General features: G+C 41.1%; 1 protein-coding gene across 6 annotated transcripts; it reads right to left on the reverse strand.

Annotated features, from left to right (window-relative positions):
• Positions 1 to 1,961: 1,961 nt before the first annotated feature.
• On the reverse strand, positions 1,962 to 24,501 carry PRKRA (protein activator of interferon induced protein kinase EIF2AK2). Of its 6 annotated transcripts, none has more exons than XM_073306005.2 (8): positions 24,250 to 24,501; positions 18,753 to 18,922; positions 11,970 to 12,051; positions 11,042 to 11,120; positions 8,091 to 8,208; positions 5,936 to 6,033; positions 4,572 to 4,719; positions 1,962 to 2,822 (listed from the first exon to the last, which is right to left on the reverse strand). In XM_073306005.2, exons 1-8 carry the CDS (start codon positions 24,312 to 24,314, stop codon positions 2,665 to 2,667), a joined length of 918 nt encoding a protein of 305 aa, XP_073162106.1. In that variant the 5' UTR covers positions 24,315 to 24,501; the 3' UTR covers positions 1,962 to 2,664. The 6 variants fall into 6 exon arrangements, with proteins under 6 accessions (XP_073162106.1, XP_073162105.1, XP_073162108.1 ...); XM_073306004.2 differs by having other exon boundaries at positions 4,545 to 4,719; positions 24,250 to 24,499; XM_073306007.2 differs by lacking the exon at positions 24,250 to 24,501 and adding an exon at positions 23,196 to 23,576 and having other exon boundaries at positions 4,545 to 4,719.
• Positions 24,502 to 24,775: the final 274 nt, after the last annotated feature.

Consider the following 24,775-nt stretch of genomic DNA (forward strand, 5'->3'; position numbering starts at 1 on the left):
AATTTTGCTCTATAATTTTTTTAAGCATATACAGGAGGCATCAGGAATTTAAATAAAAGCATGCAATTTGTTTCAACCCTCTCTCTTTCGGTGGCTGCTACAGCCTGTCTTACTGATAAATACTGTGTAGCCAGTGCCCTCATCTGGCCATTCAAGATACTGCACGCAAAATTAAGGCAAGTGTTGAGAAAAATGACTAGGGCCATTTCACACAATTTTGTCAGTGCCAGATCTATTAATGTAATCTTTTATCATTATAAAAACTTATACTAGGAAGCACCTCAAGCTAGTAGTATTTGCAGTTCTGTGTGGATGCCCTCTGAATAGAAAGGCTGGTCTTTGTGGGAGTGTATATAAAATTGCCACCAGAATACCTCTCTCATTGGTCTGTTTTTTTTTCTTTTTAATGTTAATGATCTGGCTGGAGGAAGCAAGTATGGAAGAAGTAGAGGGGAGCTAATGGTGCAGCTTGTTTTCCCTTCCCACAAATCCAATAGATACCCTTGTTCCACAGGTGAGAGACATGGAAGGAGGGGTGGGAGGTGATTGGGCTCTGCCAGATAACCTACACCCAGAAGCCAAAGAGCAAACCAAGCAATGAATTTGCATAGACTCCTCCATACTATGCAACGTCCCTCCCCTGAAATAGTTATAATAAAGCTATAGCTTTTAATATATGGATTGCTGTGTAACAGTCATGTTGTAACACAGGACATCTTGGTACAAGACTTACCCTCTTCAGCCTTATTATTATTACATGAGATGTTAAGCAAATGCAGGATCACAATCTGTTCTGAGACCCATGCATAACAATACATAACAGCAAAGATGTTAGAAAAGTTCTAACAAAGTCTTGTTTCCTTGCTTTATAAGCCTAAAAAGAAGCGTATTGTATCAACAAGCATTAATTTCCAGCCAGAGTACCTGACGTAAGTGTATATATTTTTCCAGTGGAATCTTTCAACCAAATTAGATTGCTGACTATTTGCTAAAAACCAGTTTATTCATAAACAGGAAAATGTTTTAAAAATGAGGCTAAAATACAAGGCATATATTCTCTCCTTGTACTGAATAGCTGCATTCTGATTGCCTGTCACTCTACTGTTACAACTGGTTACGTCTGCATTTATTGGTGTACCAAATGTATTCCCCAAATACAGGACTGTTAACATGTATCCCTAGCATTGCCAACTTTCTATTGGCACAAAACTGAACACCCTAGCCCCTCCCCCGCACACTACATTTCCCCTCCCTCAGTGGCTCTCTCCCCCACCCTCACTTTCACTGGGCTGGGGCAGGGAGTTGGGGTATGGGAGAGGGTAAGGGCTCTAACTGGGGGTGTGGGCTCTGGGGTGGGGCCAGAAATGAGGGGTGCAGGAAGGGGGCTCCGGGCTGGGGGAGGGGGTGCGGGCTCTGGCTGGGGATGAGGGGTTTGGTGTGCAGGGGGGGCTCCAGGCTGGAGCCAAAGGATTCGGAATAGGGGAGGGGGCTGCAGGTTGGGGTGTGGGCTCTGGGCTGGGGCTGAGGGGTTTAGGGTGCAGGAGGGAGCCCGAGTTTGGGGGGGCTCAGGGCTGGGGCTTGGGGTTGAGATGTGGGCTTACCTCCAGTGGCTCGTGGTCAATGGCACAGTGGGGTGGGGGGCTAAAGCAGGCTTCCTGTCTGTCCTGGGGCACTGTACGGTGCCCTGGAAGTGGCCAGCAGGTCCAGCTCCTAGGTGGTGGGGGGCAGGAGTCTCCGTAGCACATGCTTCTCTCGCCTGGAGGCACTACCCCCCAGCTCCCATGCAGAGCCAGTGCTCAGGGCAGGGTCAGCGCATGGAGCCCCATGGGCCCCCTCCCCCCGCCTAGGAGCTGGATCTGCTGGATGCTTCTGGGGCACAGCCCAGTGTCACCTGGTCACCCTATGTATCCAACTTCTTGGAATGTGTGACTGAACTAGTAAAATAAGATGAGAAATACCAGTTACAGGAGTTAACCTTAATTTATTAAAGAACAGCTAATGACATTTATAGATATCTTTATTAAAAGAGGGCAGTAATGTTTCTGTAGCCATTACATTGCTTTCAAGTGCCAATCTCAGATAATGGGTTTAAAAGGCCACCATTCACTCAATGAAGTAAAAATAAAATGGGAACTTTCATAAAACACCATGCCCAACTTTTAAAGCATATAATCAGATACATTTCCATTGGGTTATAAATAGCAACAGAATATGCTCTTCAAAGGCCTGCCCTTGCAAGGAACAGACAATCCCCAATGCCCTTTGAAAACTATGGTGTTTGGGAGTACTCAGCACACTATAGGACTGGTCTTCCTATAGCTACCATCTTTGATGTCTGTGTTGTGTTCTCCAACTCTGGTATCAAATTTATAATTCTCCCTACAGGTTTTCCATAAGGGAGTGTTTATGCTTCAGTAAGTATGCAAGCAGTAATTTAATGTCCTCACTGCTTTACAATACTGAGAGCTAAATACTGTAAACCAATCCAAAATGAAAACCTTATGATAACTGACTCATTTCAAAGTAATGAATAATTAAAATGGTATTTGTGGAGTGACTTAAAAATAGCCCAAAATAAATTTGAACTACATATATGAGAACATCCAACTTTGGAAATATCTTTTAAGTTAAATCTTTAGCAGAAGATATTTTTCTATTTCAAGTTTATTTTCTTCCAGCCATGATCTTTAAATACTGTAATGCATTGTGAGCAGCGTCGTTGTGAGCATTGCCCCAAGAAATCCCAGTACCATGGCAAACTGTGACTGGATTGGTTGAGAGTTCAGCAAGACATTGGTACTGTCCATTCACACTCAGCTCCTCTGAAATCAAATAAGCAAACAATGATTAGCTCAACATTACGCCTTGTATAAGTTATTGCACAACTTCCCCTATTTCCCCCAAATTTTTCCAAGTGACATGTATTAAAATCACTTATACAACCACACTGACTTTTAGTCACTCATTACACAGAATTAATTTCCAAAACACTTATGGATGGAAAGTTTATGAAGGATAGGACAGAATGTCGACTATACTCTTGAATGATCCATCCACCTTTCTGTTCCTGCTGTGCAGCATGTATAGTTATTTTGCTAGTAACATTTGAAAGAATTATTGGAAATATTAACTGTGTAGGTGTCAAATATTTTGCAAAATTCTAACTTTTAGAATAGCAGCTGTGCTAGATACTTGTAAATTAGTTACTAGATATCACTAAAATGTGAGCTAAGATTTTAATCAATCTTACCCTGCATTATCAAAGCTAACACTTTTTGGTACCATCATAATTTCTTATTAATCAGGACATCTCTATTTGGAGGTTAAGAATAGTATGTACATTGCCAAGTGTCTGTCTAGTCCAGACTGCATATATGTTTTTCATCTTAATAATGCAATAAAAAAAGAGTGGTATTAGATACCACACAAGATTGTATCTACTTTTCCTAGTTACAAGGTTGTCACAACTCAAGTGGTGGTAACACAAGGGAGGAGGGAGAACATGAGATTTAAAAAGAGAAATGACAACCAGAATAACAGAAAGGAAGGGAAAATTTACAATTCCAGCTAGATTCCAAACTTCTGAAATCATAGTAAGTGGGGATGTGAAAGTCTTTGGCTCTTAAGTTCATAGCCATATATAGGGCTCAGTGTTTGTCATGGAGGTTGCGGAAGTCACAGATTCCGCTATCTCCATGATTTTTGCGGGGGCCAGTGTGGCTGACCCCGGGGCCACCCAAACATGTGGCTCCAGAGTCAGCTGGTCAGGTGGCCATGGGGACAGCTACCCCGGTCACTGCTAAAGTCACCCCGCAGCCAGACGCTGCAGCACTGGCCACTGCTCGGGCATCCCCGGGAAGCTAACCCTGGGGACTGCTTGAGAAGTGGCTGGTGCAGCTGGCTCCAGGAACTGCCTGAGCAGTGGTCCCTGGGTGGCTGGTGCAGCCGCTGCTGGCAGTCCCCAGGCAGCTGGAATAGCCACTTCCCTGGGCAGCCCCCAGCGCGGAGCTCGGGCTGCCGGTGCAGCCACTACCAGAGGCAGTGCCCGGGCAGCTGGTGCAGTCACTGCAGGCAGTCCCAGCAGCTGGTGCCATGCCTGCCCTCCCCCACGCCCCAGCAGCAGTCCTGGCACCCCCCAGCAGTGACCCACTTAAGATTTAGTCATGGGTATTTTTAGTAAAATTCATGGACAGGTCACAGGCAATACACAAATTCACAGGCCCGTGACCTGTCCATGAATTTTACTAAAAATACCTGTGACTAAATCATAGCCTTAGCCATAAATAATGGAAAAATCTAGGCTTGGATGCCTCTGTAGTTATAGTAATTTAGGTTCCAATCAGACTCGTGGGCAAACCATGATTTCGGTAGAGCTGCATGTGAATTATATGCTCACATATATGAATTGCAGGCTTGGAGTCTTAGGGCAAAGTTTTCCTTTATGCTGTATGAGCAGAGCTGCCATTTAACATCACTGCATGTTTTGCTTAAGTGTGGCTCAGAGAGGAGGAATGTATCCTTCATGTATTACAATACTAACATACCTATATTCAAATATGTTATAACAAAACCTTGTTCTTCTGCAACTTCTCCAAGTAGTTGGACATAGTCTGTATTAGGAATACTGAGTGGACTTTTCTTCAGCAAGGTAATTTTTTCTTCAGATGAGTTCCTTAAGGCATCCCATGTGTATGCTAAATTATTTCCCATTTCATTTCCCTGAAAACATTTGAAGAGGGTTTAGATTTGTGTTTATATATTAATGCTGTTCAGCAACAACAACAAAAAAGCATGCAATATTCACTTTAATCTACAAAAACACAGAAAATGCAAACTTCCACACAGCACCTTTAGATAGTGTGTCAGTGATTCCCAGCTTTTTTGTTCAACTGCCCCAGTGATGGACTGGTGCCTGACTGCCCGCTATCCTATTCCTTATGCTATGTTTTGGCCTGATTACAACTGTCTTTCTTTTTGCCTGTGTTCTCCCTGTCTCCCATTCTTTATTTTTAATTTTTTCCCCTATATTTGCTCCTCTTCTCTCAACAAGCACACTTGGTGCCTTCTCCCTCTTTTCAGCCAACCTCAACTCTCCACTCCCTGTAAACTGGTCTGACCCTGTGTTCTATGCCTCTTGCATGGCTGCTTCCTCCACAGTGCCTGTTACAAGAAAGTGTGCAGACAATACCATTGAACGAAGTGATGTGTATTGCTGCTTGGGGAAAGCAAAGCATATGCAGCTGCCAGCAGCAGCTGCCTGATGGCCTCCTTGATACCCTAGATATGCCATGCAAATTTAGTGTGAACAAACCTAGTATATCCCAGAAGGTACACTTTAATAGGCCACCATGTCTTGTATTTTTATTATGTTTCCCAATCACTTAAGTGGGCAAATACTTATATTTCACCAGCATGCGTTGTCTGTGTCAAGGTATTATAATTTATTATTGTAGTAAACAAACAGATTCAAAAACACTACTCACTTATTTTACTTTTTGGACTTTATTTCCGCTCTCCCACTTTTTCAGATCCCTGCTCCCAGAACTCCCTTATGTTATTGGTCAAATAAAAATTATCCCTGTTTGATACCCTCATTTGACATTATGAAAAAGGATATCTACCTATAACATAGCTCTTTTTCTCCCTCCCAAAATAGCAGGATGGGTTATTTGAAGCCAATTAATAAGAGTAGCACAGAGAAAAATCCTACTTTTAACGGTGGCTGTCCTTATATAGTCTCTTCCACCAATGTCCTATTAATAATCTGATGCAAAATTTGGATGATAGCCCAGAGCTTTTGGGTCCATCTAGAAATAGGAACATGGCATAAAACTTTGTGATAATGAAAGTGTCTGACGATATTTTGTTAGTTTTGTCATTGTTTGAATTGTCTGACAGGATTTATGGCACTTACGCTGCTCTGCCCATTACTTACTAAGGAAATATTGATGCTATCTGGAGGGAACCTGTGGAATTTGGCAAGTAATTTTTCAGCAGCATTTCGCTTTGCTAGTTTCTTAGATGTCCCAGTCCCTGCATAAAGAAACAAAACCAAACAGTATTAACAAGAGAAAAATGCATGGAGGTGGACTTAGTGGCTCAGAGGACGGATAATTCATCTGTAGGTTGCTGGTTCAAATTTACCATAAACAGTAAAAAATAAATTGTTACTATCTGACTGCTGTTTGAAGGCTTATGTGAAATAAACTGACTTCAATCCTGTTGCTAGTGGACTAGCATTGGGGGCACATTGCTGCAACACTGAGTTCCTGAATTACTACAGCTTGTTGATTATCCAATCTGTAGATAAGCAGAAGTTGGTCTTTAGATGTGTTTGGGTTCCACAAATAGATTCACTATTATAAAACATTTTAAATAATATCTTGACACAAACACTCTTGCAGCTTACTCTTACTCACATTTTCCTTCTTTTGAAAGAATTGTAATACAACTGAAAGGTACTTAGTTAAGAGAACAGAAGCCTTCTATTAGTACTCAGAACAGGTAGAAGATGTGAAATTGTGCAAGTTTTCACACTGTTCTTCCAGAATAAGTCAGTTATAAACTGAAGGGATCACCTCCTGTAGTGAAAGAACACTTCAGTCTATAAGTCCAGTTAATCTGGGACACTCTGCCAATATTGGTGCTAGTTAATAATTGCAATGGTAATGGTTTTCTGATGGAGGATACCTGTTCACTAAGAACTAGACTAAAATCAACTCACTTCATGTAGACCACCAAAGAGACATCAGATAGCAACATTTTGATCATTAGCTACCTATTTAGGGGTTAAATGGGTGACCCAAATCATTGAGCAATCCACCTGACTTGAATTCAATCTGCAAGTCTCCCTGTAAATGCAATATTGTTAACCACTGATGGTTACAGGTATTCAGGTTCCTAGAGAATTTCTCTGATCTAGTCTTATGAAGTACACTAAGGAAACAGGGTTTAGAATGTATTTTATAGTAATTTAAAGAGCAGGATTCTCCCATAGACTCCATTAAAAGAAAGTAAACCTCCAATTTCTCAGCTGTAAGATAACACATTAAGCATTTAAAAACTTAGGGCCAGATACATTTATTTGCCTCTATCATTACTACTGAGCTTCAAAGCTGGAGGTTAATACCTGTTCTGAGGAGGAAGATTCAGTGTCTTGCACTAAGTATTTCAAACTGCTTCCTCTCCTCACCAACCCCTTCCCATAACTTCTCAAAGCCTAAATTCTATATCAGAATGTCACTAAGCACAACCAGGGAGTCCTCCCCTCCACCAAAAAATTACAAAACAATCTCATTTGAGGATGGGTTATTTGCAGCTAACCAAATGCTGGTCACTAGGTTGGAAAGGCTGGTCAAGAATAACTTTACAGTTACAAGTATAGAATTTGCTCAAGAGTTTACAAGGGAGTTAAGTACCAATGCAAAATGTTTGCAGGTTCTTCAACATACATAATGCATGAATGTCATTCAGCAAATACTTGTTGAAATAGAACTACTATGTATTTGCACAGTATGTTGCTAACTTCAAATGGAATATTTTACTTCAATACACTGGGAGGTATCATTCAACAATTTCTGTTGCATTGAGAAATGCTTTAGATGCAACATTTAAATAGCTTGATTTAAAGTCTTATGTACAAACACTATTTAGGATAACAGTGCAATGTATTCGCGCATTCTCTTGACAATTTCGAGGTAATAGGACAGAACTGTCATGCAGAATATCACTTATCCTAATATTTAAAAGCACTGCAAGTCTGTATTTTCAAAGTTAACACCATAGCTTCCAGCATTTTCAAGTTAAATAATGGAACATTTTTTTTAAAATGGTCTCTTCCTTAATGTTAGGGAACTGAAAATGTATCCTCACTGTCCAAAGGTTAATAGCAAATATTTTAAGAGTGCCAATGATGCATTTTGTATGTCATGAATTTGCTTTAAAAAAGAACCGATAGGTACAATATTAAGATTTTTAAACGGGGGGGAGGGAGGCCAACACTCACAATTCATTAGGAACTGCTATGGAAACTGACCACATTCTAAATTTGCTACGTTTTGTGTTGATTTTAAAAATATATATATATATACCAGTTTCTACAAACGTTTCTATTCTGCAAGTCATTGTAAACTCTCGCTTGTGAGGAGGCCCCGATTCATGTGCAAGTGAATATTCAGGAAGTCTCCATCCCTTCTGAACAGCCAGTTCCTAGAGAAACAGAAGTTAGACCTGACTAATAAAAAAAGATTCTGCTTTGTTCTGTCTCTAAACATCCCATTCAAACAGCTACCACCACTGCTTAGCAAAACTCATCGGTCCATATTTCAAACACATTTACTGCCATAACACTGAAAATATTTCAGTAATAGCTTGAAGAGCACAATATATTGATGTGGGAAAACACAAGGATATAAGTTACCTAAAAGGACACTTTTACCAGAAGTCAAAGTACTGTGTCCACACATCTATTCAGGGGACACCATCATAGGGCCTGATCACAATCAGCCACACTATCAGAGGCTCGTTCACCTGCACATCTACCAATGTGATATATGCCATCATGTGCCAGCAATGCCCCTCTGCCATGTACATTGGTCAGACTGAACAGTCTCTACGTAAAAGAATAAATGGACACAAATCAGATGTCAAGAATTATAACATTCAAAAACCAGTCGGAGAACACTTAGGTCTGTAATCAACTGACCAAAGAGATTGAAAAGTTGCAATTCTTCAAAAAAAACCTTTAAAAACAGACTCCAAGGAGAGACTGCTGAATTGGAATTAATTTGCAAACTGGATACAATTAAATTAGGCTTAAATAGAGACTAGGAGTGGATGGGTCATTACACAAAGTAAAACTATTTCCCCTTGCTTATTTCCACCCCCCACTGTTCCTCATACGTTCTTGTCAACTGCTGGAAATGGCCCACCTTGATTATCACTACAAAAGGTGCCCCCCCCCACTCTCCTGCTGGTAATAGCTCACCTTAAGTGATCACTCTCTCCTTACAGTGTGTATGGTAACACCCATTGTTTCATGTTCTCTATGTATATAAATCTCCCCACTGTGTTTTCCACTGAATGCATCCGATGAAGTGAGCTGTAGCTCACGAAAGCTCATGCTCGAATAAATCTGTTAGTCTCTAAGGTGCCACAAGTACTCCGTTTCTTTTTACGAATACAGACTAACATGGCTGCTACTCTGAAACGTGTTCTGTTCTGGTATTTGCCAATACTAGCAGCACATGTAAAAAAACCCCAAAACACTAGTAAGTTACATTTTAAAGAGCTGTGTTAGCCTAAAACCCTGTCTAAAAATGAAAAGACATAGGGTGGTTTTGTAGGGTGTCTGATCCTCAGCACTCACACTTCAGGCTGGCAGGATTTAGCGTGCCATGTAAGAGAGATGGACCTGGTCCTGTTCAGAAAAGTTAAAAACCTGCTTGAATCTCAGCTGTTTAGTCAAACTTGAAACTTTAAGCCTTGACTAAGTGCCAATTCCTTCTTTAATCATTCTGAGCTATTAATTTCAATTCTTTTTATTTCATATTTTAATATGATTATCCAAATTATAGTACTGATTTGGCAAGGCCAGCCTGCTTAAAATAGAGAATCAATTAACAAAACTAGTGACTGAACATATCACATCATGCAATACTGTACCAACAGCATTAAAATAAAAACATAGCTCCAGAGTAATCATGCGGTCAGTGAGTTTTTCTTTTTGACCTGGTAGTAAGACATGCCTTTCAACTAAAGTTTCTATGTGTTATCTCTTGAAGAGCAGAATGGTACATAAACTGAATATTTTAAAGCAGATGAAAGGGCTGTGAGTGTGTGTGAGAGAAAAACAATTTGACTACATTTATTTGTCTTTAAAAACAATGGTCAAGAAATGAGTCATCAAGGATTTATTCATTAATGAAAACTGTTGTTGTTAAGGGAAGTGCATGTCTTAAGCTAAGTTTTCTGTACCTTTCCACCTTAAATATGTCTATGGGGAAAAAATTAAACAAAAGCACCCAAATCTCATGTCCAGTAGGCGACTTTCAGGTTTTGATTCTTACTTACAACTAGTCATTGGTGAACCATGAGATTCTTCAGAGCCATGCAAGTAAACTTAGGTCAAAATACTGCAAACAGTTTCACTTAATATGAAACCCCGTCAAACTCAATGAGACTACTTATGCTTAAAGCACATGCAAAACTGTCTTCAGGGTTGGTGTCTGGGCTCAATCCCTCAAGGCATTGAGCACTCTAGCCCCAATCCAGCAAGGCATATGTGGCTGAGTACTTTGTTGGATTGGAGGCAGAGCACACAGCACTCTGTATTTAGACCTCCAGGGTTCACCCTACAGTGTTATAACTTTAGCACTTAGTATCACAGTTAATACACACATGCATTAAATGTTTCATATGAAAATGCCAAACAAAGCAGACATGAAACATTATTTAAATGGGAAGATTTTGTACATAACATTCTGTTCCCCTTCTTCCATAAACACTCTAAATTTCAGAAATACAGAACACCTTAAATTCATCAGAACACATTAAAAATAATCCTCTAAATATGTTGTCTATGGGTCTCCAATTTCAACCAGCTTTGTGAACATTTTAAAGAAAATCTTATAGGAAGCCAAATTTTCATGTCTAAATCTGTTCACACCATGTTTTTATTTTGACAGTATTAACTGGATTTAAGCATACTTATAACAGTAAAGTTAGTTACATACACATTTCATATTCTTACTACTGCTGGCTCTCTACATGCTTTCCTGCAGTGAACAAAATTAGTTGTTGCTCTTTTCTGACCTGTACTACTTGCTCTGGGCTGTCTATGCTGCTTTCTGTAACTACCAAAAAAAAAAAAAAAAAAAAAAAAGTTCAAAAAGTAGCTAGCTGCTAGTTTAGTTTCTAAGAACCAGAATATATTTTAAATTCAGGCTTATCCAATATTCATTTCTTGTAAGGAACATTTTTATACACATACCTGAACTATATAGCATGATGGTCTTAAAATGCAAAAAAGGTTACATCTTACCTGTAATGTACCTATAGGATTGGTCTGATTTTGTGGTTGCTTTGGAGAATCTGGAACTATGGAGTCTGGCACTGAAAGACTAAAATAGTTTAACTTTTTTTTTTTTTTAAACTGAAAATTTTAAGTTAAAACTGCTTAAGAGGGACATAAATTAGGCACTAATCCATTAATAACCTATGCACCCAATCCTCTAAACACTAATGCATACACTTAATTTTACACGTGAGTAGTCCCATTGAAATCTTTGCATGATTAGTGTCCAAGGCTAAATCTCCATCTTCTCACGTGTGGAAAATACTATATCGTAATTATTTGAGATTTAAAACTTTAGAGCCAGATACACCTGATATTAATGTGTCCCCTGGCAACTTGTGGATATTTATTTTAAACATGTCATTTTCTCTCTTCCATGGCTGTGTGTGTCGGGGAGGGGAGGAGAACCACACAAATAGCGGATTGACCAGTTATTCAGAGAAAATAGTAAAAACTGAATATATATGCGGTGCCTTTTATTATTATTATTATTTATTATTATACTATAATCATGTAATTTTTTTGTTAAAGAATGTTTTTGATGTAAAAGCCACCTATATAAGTGCTTCAAATTATACAGTACACTATCATGCAACAGAAATAGCACCTGAAAAAATACATTAGCCCCACTTCATCTTAGACAGTTTCACTAGGAAAAGAATGAAATACAAGAATCCAGATTACAGAAAAGGTAACATTAGAAAGTTTGAGAGAGAGTCAGTTTTTAGACTTAAATTAGAAAAGACTTTCCTCAAAAAGAAAATGAAGTCTTCCAACTGCTGAACTGACAGTATTTTTTTATTTTATTTTTTTTGGTCTTCAGAGCTTCTTTGAATGCCATTTTTAGAGCAGCAATGAAATTTTGTGCAGTACAATACAGCAACACCTAACTCACCCAATACTTGGATTTCCTTTCAAAACATTCAAGGCAGCTTCTGCAGCTCTGTGTTTTGCAATCTTCTTGCTATGGCCTTCACCTGTATTAAAATAGACAATCTGATATCCCTAAAGCATGAGAGGCTGAGGGAATGTAGGGTGGGTTATACAGTATCAGAGGGAGACATGGGGGTGGGGGGAGAATAAGAGCAGAATTCTATATAACCAAAATAGAACACTCCTCTGGAATTGAACCCAGAAGTCCTGAGTCTGTATCCTTGGGTTGTCAGCAAATAGCTCTGAAACCCACTGGCACAGTGTTTCTCATCTCCCCCTAGTGGTAGTCCAGAGGATAACAGCATATTATTACATCAGTTGCTGCATTATCTCAAGTACTGTAGTCTGAACCCTCCTGATGAACTATGTGAAGACTATATGGTTCTATGTTACAGAATGTCTTAAGACTTTTAAAAAGAACCATCTAGTCTATGATCTTCCAAGAAACTACACTTAAACTTTACGGTTGCAAAGTCAAGTATTCAGAAGTCTGGAAACACCAGGATTAAGGTAGTTTGTGCATCCTTAATTCAGCGATCATGTGCATATGCATGGATCTGCAGCACAGAAACCCTGCCTCATTTGGTGCACTGCATGGATCTGCTCGGGGGATGAATCAGGGTTGTGTAATAATGGAGGCTGTTTGTAGCAGAAGCTGGAAAGTGTGTACCTATTGTGATTGCTGGGAAATGGCGGCCCTAACCCTGCCCTCAGTTAAAGGCCCTGCCTCTTATCTGGGAGAAACCAGTGAATCTGGGCCCCAAGTGTATACTGGGGACAACAAATGAAAAAACAGGGATGGGAGTGAAGATCAAAGGATGAAAATCCAGGAACTGGAAGGGGACACTGAACAGAGAACCCCAGACAGTGCCCACTGCTCCTCAAAGGCATCTAAGGAGTCAGTGGACACTGCCCAGAGCAGTGGCTCTCAACCTTTCCAGACTACTGTACCCCTTTCAGGAATCTGATTTGTCTTGCATATCCCAAGTTTCACCTCACTTAAACACTACTTGCTTAAAAAAATCAGACATAAAAATACACAAGTGTCACAGCACACTATTACTGAAAAATTCATGAACTGCACCATCTACACGCCCATGCTTATGGCTTCATGGAGGAGCCACCAACTGCTATCCCTGGTAGGCCATGGACCAGAATGGAATATAGGCTGGACCACTAGGTTACCTCCTCTCCTCAGGTGGCAGCAAGTCCCACCACTTACTGTCAGGGAGGTAGGGTAGGGGTAGACATGAGGGCAATGAAATGGATAGTATGAAGCACAAGTGCATACACATATTTCCTTGGTATGGTTTGGAGGTGATACAGCTGAATGTCATTCAGCCAGCTCAGGTTGGGTGGGAGGCTCATGGGACAGGGGTCTGATGTCTAATTCTGGAGGGCCAGAGGTAAGCAGTGGGTAGGGAGCACCTACCTACAGGATCCACTCCAGGAAAGAGAGAAGTGGGAGGTAAGGCTGCCCTCACCTTCTGGAGCATATGATGGAGGACACACAGGGTAGGCAACCCCTGGCTGTCTGAGCACAATGGGGTCCACTCAGTCCCTCTGATGATAGTCCAGGAAGTCTCTCATTCTGGTGCCACCAACCTCCTGGAAATTGTGCAGTGAATGAGGCAGGGGACTGCAAGAAGAGAGATGATGATCTTCTGGTTATTCATGTTGAATGTCATCCCAGAGAACTAGATTCTATTCCTGCCTCTGCCACACTATTCCTTCAGGCTGCTGGGCAAGTCACTCAAACTAAAATTTTCCAAAGGGAGCCACTAATTGTATGCTCCTCATTTTTGAGAGCCCAACCTGAGACTCCTGGGGCCAGATCTGCAGAAGTGCCGAGCACTCACAAGTGAAGTCAATAGGGACTGTGCTTTGAATATACAAAGTGTCAAAAATGCTTAGTACTCTGAAATATCAGGCCTTAGGCATCTCAAGTTGAGCATCCAAAATTAGTGGACACTCTTGAAATCTTGACATTTTGTGCCTCAGTTCTGCCATCTGTGAAAAGAGGATAATATGACCACCTAATTTCATATGAGTGTTCTGAAGATCAATTCATTGTCTAAGAAGCATTCAGTTACCATAATGAAAGCATGATGTAAACACCCAAGAAGAAACTAACAACTTCTTATTTGGTGCATGGTTTAAATGGTATGTATTTAAGACCTGGGGTCACGTATTGACGAGGATACAGATAAATAATGAATAACTATGCTTCCACTGAAGTAGAGATCATATGGAAAGATATAACAGAGCATGTAATTTTCATAATGGCTGTGTACAAGGGGGCCAAATCAAAGATGCACAGGCAACTTTAATTCTGGAATTTCCTTGGCTTTTGAGTGCTTGACATTACAACCATAATATTCCTTTAATGTAACTATTTTGCATGTAATAAATCTATACGTAGTGTACTATCATGAAGACAATAGATGTAGTTTAATCCAAACAGATTAATTTAACATTTATAGTTTCTTGTGGTTAGGTTTTTCAGAATCCTCAAACTAGCATGCAGCTATTGGAGCTTTTCCTTTCAGCCTGTGAACAAGGTAATATTTATCTTTGCCTTTTTACTGAACTTTCTGAAAATATCAAATCAGAATTAACAGCCTAAAACCGCACTGTTTTAATATTTTAACATGTGAAACTCAAAGTTTAAAAGCTTGCAGGGTAGATAAAAACCACTGCTTTTTAAAAAAAAAAATTAAAAAAATTGGATTTTTGATTTAAATCATAGGTTTTTGAGGAAAATACCATTTTATCAAAAAAATATCTAAAGATAGATACATTAATAGCTCAAAGATATCTCATCATGGAATATGGATTATAAATTCTAATGCTATAGTATGATACAATATATTCATGTAATGTTTCAGAAAAGTTTTGTAAATGAGTTCCAGTAGTTCATGGATTAGGGACCCAATCTTATGGGGTTCCAGGGGCTTCTGTATAGATTATTTTGGTTAATCTATCTATCTACCCAATGGGACTCAGTGCTCAGTCTAAAAGATACCATCAGAGATGCTTAGTTTTGAAGTTGTCAAATTGTGGATTTGTGTCTCAAGAGATAAAATGCTTGTTAACAGCAAAAATGTTTTTAAATAAATAAAATATAGAGGTGAGAAATAACAGCCCTCAACCCTATTGTCCCTCTGCAAATTTGTGTACACAGAGTCAATCCCTTACCTCCCTCTAAAAGTGCGAAGTTTCAGAAAGTTCAATGAATAGAAGATTGTCCAGATCTATTCTGCCACCAACAAAGAGAAGAAGTCTGGAGATAAATGCAAGAAGGGAGGGACAGAGCCATTCTCAAGAAGAATGAGGGGGGATTTGGTAGCTGCTTTCAACTACCTGAAAGGGGGTTCCAAAGAGGATGGATCTAGACTGCTCTCAGTGGTAGCAGATGATAGAACAAGGAGTGATGGTCTCAAGTTGCAGTGGGGGAGATTTAGGTTGGATATTAGGAAAAACTTTTTCACTAGGAGGGTGGTGAAACACTGGAATGCGTTATCTAGGGAGGTGGTGGAATCTCCTTCCTTAGAAGTTTTTAAGGTCTGGCTTGACAAAGCCCTGGCTGGGATGATTTAGTTGGGGATTGGTCCTGCTTTGAGCAGGGGGTTGGACTAGATGACCTCCTGAGGTCCATTCCAACCCTGAAATTCTATGACAGGCCGTAGAAACGAAAGTGAAACTGTTTGAGCAGCATATTCCAGAAGTTTTGAGGTCTTTCTCCGTGAAGCCTTTATTGATTTGAGATCTAGCATACTATTCTCTCACTAGAAGGGAAAACCTATAATGGCAGCAAGCCATACAAGAGACCCAGTTTGGGGGATATTTTAATGAGTTCCTCTACCTGTGGGTAAGACAGGCATGTGTGCAAAATGCAAACAGCGCAACAAATAAATGCCTGGCTTAGTTGCCAGAATGAAACAACCTCAGAGGAAGCTGCGTTGAAGATGACGAAAGGAACATGTCTGAACATGCAGGATCTTCAGGTTGGTAAACTTTTTTTTATTTCATACTTTTTTCCTAAGGACTTCCAAAAATATAGTTGTTACTCCATGGTACTATCATTTTAGATGCAGTTGTGATAAAAAATAAATAGCTGAAATAGGCAGATCTTCCTTTTACAATTTCACCTTTAAAGTAGTATTGAGTGTCAGTGAATGCAATAAGAAAAGGAGTACTTGTGGCACCTTAGAGACTAACCAATTTATTTGAGCATAAGCTTTCGTGAGCTACAGCTCACTTCATCGGAAGCTAACTCCTTTTCTTTTTGCGAATATAGACTAACACGGCTGCTACTCTGAAACCAGTGAATGCAATGAGTAATACTAAATGAGCAGTATGGTAATTAAATAACTGCACTGACTTATTTTGTTTAGGCAAATCCATCCTCAATATACAGGAATCTGAAGACTATCCACCTTCAAGATCACCATAATTTTCTATAGTTTCAGAGTTATCTGCCAATGATCGTGTTTCAGTCACCTCATGTATGTCACATAGCCACAGCATATCACCTGTAGCAAAAAGGAAAAAAAAACAACCCTCCATCACCCAGAAACAACCATAGATAAGTTTGTGATAAGACCTAGCAGATTACAAAAAGAGCTAACTGATGAAGAAAATTGCCTGGTTTGTTTATGCAACAAACTCTCCTTTCCGTATGATTGAGAACCCACACTTCATTAATGTAGTTCAGTCATTAAGACCAGGATAAAGTCCACCCGACAGAGCAGATGTCACCAGCAAATTGCTGCATAAAGGGTATGAAAGAGAAACTGAGCAGTGTGAAAAAAGGTCTAGAGGGTGAAATTGTTAACTTGAGTCTTGATGGGTGGAGCAATGTCCACAATTATCCTGTTGTATGTGCTTGTGTGACAACAGAAGAAGGGAATATCTTCCTCACAGAAATAATTGATACATCAGGAAATGCACACACACAGCAGAATACTTACAAGAAGTATCAGTAAAAGCTATAACAAACTGTGGGGAAAAAAATCCAAATGTCTAGTATGCAGCTTGGTCACAGACAATGCTGCAAATATATCCAAAATGAGAAGAAATTATTTAGAAGAGAGTGAAGAGAGTCCCAAGCTAATAACATACGGTTGCAGTGCTCATTTGATGCACCTCATTTATTTCAGTGTTCCAGAAATAAAGGCGAATGTTGTTGAAATTGCAAAATACTTCCATAACAACTACTTTGCAGCAGCTGCTCTGAAAGAAGTGGGAGGAACCAAGCTAACTCTCCCACAAGACGTGATGGAACTCAGTAGTGGACTGTTTTGAGCACTATATCCAGAACTGGCCTAATCTGATGACAGTTTGTGAACAAAACTGTGAAAAATCAATGACACTGTCACAGCCAAAGTTCTCAACACTGGGCTTAAGAGAAATGTTGAACACATGAGAGAGAAGGAACTGAGTGAGATCTTAAAAAGAGAAATATGCAATGACAGAGTTAAATTACAAGCATTAAAAAAACGAATGGGACAAGCACTATCTCCAGCTCATTTTCTTGCAAATATGCTCAATACTTGGTACCAGGGTCAAACTTTTAACGGCTGAAGAAGAGGAGTTGGCAATGACATGGACATCCAGCAATCATCCCTCCATAATGCCAACTATAATAAACTTCGGAGCTAAGGGTGAACCATTCAAGAAATATGTTTGCTGATGATGTTCTAAAGAAAGTCACACCAGTGAACTGGTGGAAGTCACTTAAGCACTTGGATTCAGAGACTGTTGAAGTGATAATCTCACTTTTAACAAAGGTAGCTTCTTCTGCTGGTGTAAAAAGACTATTTTCTTCTTTTGGACTAATTCATTCGAAACTGAAAAACGGTTTGGGACCTGATAAAGCAGGAAAGCTTTTTTTTTTCTTTTCCAGATTATGAACAAACAGGAAAGTGAAGGTAAAGACAACCGAGTTAGATACAGAACCAATATTTTAAGTTTCTCATGTTGACCTGGCTGACACAGTCTATTTAATTTTTTTAAAATATTTCATTTAACTATAAGTTAAATAATTTTAACAAAAACAAACCTGATTTTAAAAAACTTGAATGTTTAACTAAATTAAAAAATTCATATGCTTGTTTTGTTAAAATATTATGTTTGCTGTTTGAAGAAAAAAATCCAGAATACATAACGTTGTTGTTTTAGTTAAATAAAACAACTTAAATGTCTGTCTGGTGATGATCTCCTCCTAATACAGCATGGCAAGAAAATCCTCCAAATATTAATGATAGTTCACCTCCCAGTGTCTTACTTTTGGTAAATGAAATAACCAAACAATCATTCATTTTCTGATATAGCTGTAAAACTAATCTGAAAAGTTTTCAAAATTAATCACTTTAAAAATGTATAGTGTGTACCTTCTAAAAATGAAACATCTATCCCTGAGTTGTGAAGAATATGTATTAAGGTTATAACAACCAACAAGAATGCACTTTTATGTAGAAATCCATGATTAAATCGAGTCTTTCTGAGTAGTGATTTAAATAAAATCCACCCTGAAAGCTTGCCTTTTAGGCAAAGCTGTTAAAGTTTGGCAAGTACTGGAAGGAGCAAAAGCAAAGCATATTAACCAATTAAATAAATGAAATGGTCAAATCATAGAATTTTTTTTTTTTGTATTTTCTAATGAAAAACACATTGTAAGTACTTAAATTTTTTTTTTAAACCACTGCCAACCACCATACCAAAGTGTAGTAACATTACAGACCTGTGCCCGTTATTTCACCTACTGTGACTTTAAAGGTGAAACTTGGAAGATGTACTTGTCCTTCAGCCTTCTCAAAGTTGTACTCAGGAGTGATACCAGCTTTCGTGCCATATTCATGTAACAACTGAATTGGTGTTTTCCCTGGTTTGGCAACAATCATTTCCTCCAAGCTACAAAGAAAAGAAGAAAATTTCCCGATGAATAATTTACAAAATAAAATAATTTAGAAGGGAAAACTGTATTTAGAGCTGGTCAAAAAAAATCTGAATCTTACTTATTTTTTTCACTGAAACTTTGAGGAAATAATTGTAATACTTGGCTCTTGTGGCACTTTTCATCCACAGATCTCAAAGCACTTTACAAAAAAGGACAAGTATTGTTACATTGGGATGGGGAGACAGAGTTATAGGGAAGCAAAGTACTTGTCCAAGGTCCCATGGTAGACCAGGATAGAACCCAGTCTACTGAGTCCCAATGCAGCACCCTATTTACTAGGCCAATATTATCTCCCAAATTTCCATTTTTTTAAAATCAGTTCTAGCTCCTGTAAAAGGATAAAATTATATATTAAAAAAACCCTACCACCCACTAAAACTCAAATCTGGTTGTGGCAAAAATAGTTTAACGAATTCTCAGTTTGGTGGGCCTTGTATCCATTCATATATAGGAAGTTTGTTTTGCAGTATAGGAGGAAACAAGAACTGAGATGTAGGTAGGGGGAAAAGCTACCCAGAGGTCTGCGCTTAAACTTGTTTCAGAATGCGCAATAAGAGGCTTTAGGGATGGGTACCTGAGAACTAGAACAGCAAGAAAGGAAGAGTATTTTAGCTGCAGCAGAGAAAGGGAAAAGACTGCAGTGATTCTCAAACATTTTGGATTGGCAACCCTTTTCACACAGAAAGCTCTCTGAGTGCGACCCCTTATACTTAACGCTATTTTAAAGTGATATTTGTATGTTTGTTAATATCACTTTTCACAGCAGATTTACTAGCGCAGACTTCACAGTGAACTTGCTAGCTAGCTGGGAGGCTGTGAAAATTGATATTAATAAACATATAAATATCAGTTTTCACAGCAGACTTGCTAGCTAGCTGGGAGGCATGTACTTGCAACCCCTGAGGGGTCATGACCCCCAGTCTGAGAACTCTTGTGATTAGAGGAAAAACAAGTAGCTCAGACAGTCACAACGTGATTAAGCTAAACTAAGGTATGTCTGTATTTAGCATTTGGGAAAGACAGAAAAGTTAATTTACAAGCTGTTGTGGAGGAAAAAGCAACAGGATTTGGCAAAAGCTTTGCCTCGAACGTAGAGGGGACAGAGTTAGAGGGATATGTTGAAAACAAAAAACCCTGCAGTTTCTCAGTGTAGCCAGACAGACAGCCCCCCCCCCCACCCCTCAGACCAGCATTGCTGGAAACACAGGAGGAAGCAGGAACAGGGCACTTAACATATATTCCAGCACAGCCTTTGAAGCTGTGAAAGCACAGGTGTGCTGCTACACTGTGCCTCTGGGAGCAGATACGACGATTAAGCTCACAGCAGGCAGAGGCCCTGGGACAGACATGGCTCTTAGCCCCTACTAAATAGCGTGATGCACACACACCAACATCCTAGGTGGGAAAATATTTACCCTGATAAAAGAAATGTCCAGTAGTCGAAACTTATTGTTTCTCTCCTTTGCAAGTGTAAACTACTCTTGCGAAAGCTGGCGTCGCCCAGACAGACCAGCCTCAATTTGGCATAAGAAAGGAGAAAGAGAATAAAGGAGTACAGAGGTATAAGTAGGGGACCTACAGCACCATGATTTTTGAGTGCTTTTCACTATCTATCTGCTGGTCAGATAAGTGACAGCCTCCCAAGGCTTCTGCAGCTAAGAGGGTCCCTACGCCTTGTCCCTTATTCGTCTTTCCGCGGAATTGAGTGACCGATCCTGGCTTGGCACCGCTGGAATCGAGAGATGCAAGGAGGGTAAGAAGCACCCACACCTGATCGCCTACCTTTAGTGTACACATATTTTGAAATAGAGCTCCATACTTTGTTTTCTTTCTTTGGGATTGTGGCTTCAGTTTTGTAACTTGTTTGTGTGTGTAACATCTCTACATTTAAATAAGTAGGCACTAGCAATTTTGTAACCACATGATTAGAATCTAGCTTAATAAATTTTGGTAACCATTTATGCATAAGCCTGACTTGTTTTCTCTGGTTTACTGTAAAGCAGCCAACACAATTAAAGAACCTCAGCCGTTTTGGCTCTAAAGCCTGGCCATTAGGTGAGAGTACTAAGAGCCTAGCGTTGAGTTGTGCCGCCTCCACGGGGCAAACTCTTGGGGCACCTGTCAGTCAATCCTGGCTGCCCGCTGCGAAGGAGCTCTGAGCTCTAGCAGTTAAAGTCACGGGTGTGGAGAGGCTCTTAGTGCTGCCATTGGGGCACCTGTCAGTCAGTATTGACTGCCCGCTGCGAAGGAGCTCTGAGCTCTAGCAGTTAAAGTCACGGGTGGTTAGGACCTTGGGGCACCCGTCAGCCTAGCCCGGGCTGCCCGCCGCGAAGGGACAGTGCGTCCTAGCGGTTAAAGTCACGGATGGTATAAACGGGCATAGCTGGCACCTCACCAAACATCCTTGGCCGTCGGCTAACACTCAGATTTACAAGACTTCCTATCTTAGTACCCAATAGACTACAAGTATTTAAAACCAAGCACATGTATGAAGTTTTTGCATCAGGAGAACCTACATGCATTTGTAGACTATTCAGAACTATCAGCTCTACATTGTAAAGCAAATTTAGTGCTCAAAGAGTACCAGATGGACAAATCAGGAGACTAGTAACAGCACTATTATAGTATGAGTAGTGACAGTGCAAAATTCTCTAAAAAGTGCCATCCTATGTACCTCAGCTCTCTTCTAAAGAGGCTGCCTAAAATAAGAAGCGCACACAGACTCCGTGACGATTCAATATGCTGAAATTGCCAACAAGAATGTCATTCTGTAATACAGACCCCTATCAACAAGAAACCAGATGGACTCCAATTAGTTTACAGAGGTCTGTGAATGAATTTTGGTTGCTACTGAATTGCAGTGGATTCAAATCACTGACCACCTCGTGAAAGGCTCTTATTACCTCTGTTTCAAGACAGTTTGTCATTGTCCATTCAAGTTACAAAACATCAAATTGATCTCACTAGGTGATGAAAGAAAAGTTATTTTATGTTGAAAGCCTGCACTGACAATTGGAAGTGGTTTTCAGCTCTGATGGAAGCTGCATGCTATGAAACCAGAATACAGATTAGATAACAAACACTTCAAATATAGGATCATTCTTAAACACAGCAATAAAGAAGCATATATAATGTGATAGAAAACAATTTTTGTAGAGGATTTTTGTAGGCAACTGTTCTATTGGCTGATAGGAACAGGGGAAACAAAATATTTGCAAAGTAACATTATATTACAAGTAATTAACACTTTCTTCTGATCACCAAGACAACTGGGAATGGCTTCAGTTACAATATGGACAAGTGGTTGGATACGAAAGCACTTACTAATTCTCCACAGCAAAAAACCAATCATTGTTGAGGAGGATCTGAAGGTGACAGTTCCATAGTGGGTGCAAGCTCAATCTATCTCAAACTCACCAGGTTCAAAAGTTAACAATATCTGGATAGCTCAGGGGTGGCCAATGTGTGGCTCCAGAGCCGCATGCGGCTCTTCAGAAGTTAATATGCGGCTCCTGCTAGGAGCCAACTCTGGGGAAAAAATGGTGGGTGTTCAGGTGTACCAAAGGATAAATACCCCAACATCAGAGGTGCAGCTCTAAAATTAATCTCGATGCTGATCTCAACCTATCTTTGTGAGTCTGTTTTCTTGACGCTCAAACATGTGAAATCCAAGCACCGATCCATTTTGACAGACAGCCACTTAAGAGAACTGCTGCGTGTGAGCACAACTGCATACAAACCAAACTTCAAGGGAACTGTTGAAAGCAAGGATTGCCAGAAGTCCCACTAAATAAAAGATTAAGTTATCATTAACTATACATTATAAATGTATCCATAAATATACATTATGAACTTATATAATGATGTGTGTGTGTATATATACACACACACACATATATACATATATAATCGTTACATATTACTGTAGTTCTTTGGTAATGTACATTGGTAAATTCTGGCTCCTTCTCTGGCTTAGGTTGGCCATCCCGGGAAGCTTTTCTCCAACAAAAGCCTAGCTATTTCAGGAACTGGTGTTTTAGGCCAGGACTAATCACATGCCTAAAATCAAACATGTGCATTTGTAGGATCATGGTACACAAACATTGTCCTTGTCAGGCTTGGAACATGGCCTAGACTTTTTTCTCCCCCCTCCCTATATTATTTATTTTGCTACACCACTAGAATAACAGAACATTATGCTGTTGGAAGTATCATGAAACAATGTACCATGGCACTGTTTGAAAGATGGGCTGTTGGACACCTAAATACTTCTAAGGATCAGGATCTTTCTTGCTGGGGGTGGGGGTGATTACTGTCTCTCCACCTATAAGTCCACCACTTCTGGTTTGAACTGGAAAGGTCCATGAAGGTGCTGGGCCTTGTTTAGCAGCTGTCACATTCTTCCATGAAGGTTTCCGATGAAGTGAGCTGTAGCTCACGAAAGCTCATGCTCAAATAAATTGATTAGTCTCTAAGGTGCCACAAGTACTCCTTTTCTTTTTCCATGAAGGTGGCTCCTTTTCAAGGATGTGGAGTCCTGCTTACATCCGCTAACCACACTAACTTTACAGGTTTCAGAGTAACAGCTGTGTTAGTCTGTATTCGCAAAAAGAAAAGGAGGACTTGTGGCACCTTAGAGACTAACCAAACGCTTATGCTCAAATAAATTGGTTAGTCTCTAAGGTGCCACAAGTCCTCCTTTTCTTTTTGCTAACTTTACACTGACATGACTGAGAGGGATCGTCAACAGGGAGCTGAGTTTAAGGGCTATTGAGCCTGCCTCTAACGGCATCACTCTACCTCCCAGGGTAAGGGACTGAGCCTCAGGGGCTGGCGGGCGCCTCGGGAAGGCAGGCAGGCAGGCGGGCCGGCCGGCCGGTCGAGAGCGGGCTGGGGCAGCATCTACACTTGCAGGCCCCCTGGGGGGTGGGGCTAAACTCAGGCCCAGGCTGCGCTGAGAGCCGGCGGGGGTAAAGGCCCCGCGCCGGAACCAGGCCGAAGGGCGGGACGCAGCTGGCCGCTCCCTGGGGGCGACAGGGCTCACGCGGGGCAATCCGCGGCCCGCCTAAGGCTGCGGCCTCCGGCAGGGACCGCCGTTTTCCCCGCTCGCTCCGCGGTGAGGCGACGGGCTGGGTCTGCCGGGCCCCAGCGCAAATGGGGCGGGGGCACGAGCCCGGCCGGTCCCACCCCCGCAGGCAGCAGTTGGCCGCGGCCGCTCGCGCGCCTGTGGGGAGTGGGAGAGGTGTCCCTAGTTACCCACAATGCCCCACTGGGCCCTGACCTGCGGGGCTCGTCCTCCGCCTGCGGGCTCTGCTGGGTCGCGGCCGGGAAGCTCTCCTGAGACATGGCCGGGCCGCCGGCCGCCTCCGCCTCCCAGCGAAGCGCGTCCTCCTAGTCGGCGTGTTGTGAGGGCGGGGACGCGCTGGCAGAGCGGGGCGGCGCTACCTGCAGTTCCTGCTCGGCAGAGCCCCCGCTGCGGTGCCCGGCACCTCTCCGGAGGACGACAGTCCTTCCTGCCCGCCCCCTCCGCGGAGTGCACCCTATGGGGCCGGAGGGGATGGGCCCGGCCCTGGCGGAGCGCACCCTGTGTGGCCTGGCGAGTGATGCACAAACCCGCAGAAATCCCGGAGGGGAGAGTAATGCGCCCCCCCTCCCCCGCAGTCCCCTACACACCCATGGGGCAGAGTGGGAAGCCCTATATTCCCCCTCCCTCAACCCTAACGTAGGCCCCTTCCCACTCATATATATATATATGAACACTCAAAGCATAGCAAAATCCCCTGTGCCCCTCTGTGATGTTACGCTAG

Source organism: Lepidochelys kempii, chromosome 11, assembly GCF_965140285.1.
Source record: "Lepidochelys kempii isolate rLepKem1 chromosome 11, rLepKem1.hap1, whole genome shotgun sequence".
In the NCBI taxonomy this organism is placed as follows: domain Eukaryota; kingdom Metazoa; phylum Chordata; order Testudines; family Cheloniidae; genus Lepidochelys; species Lepidochelys kempii.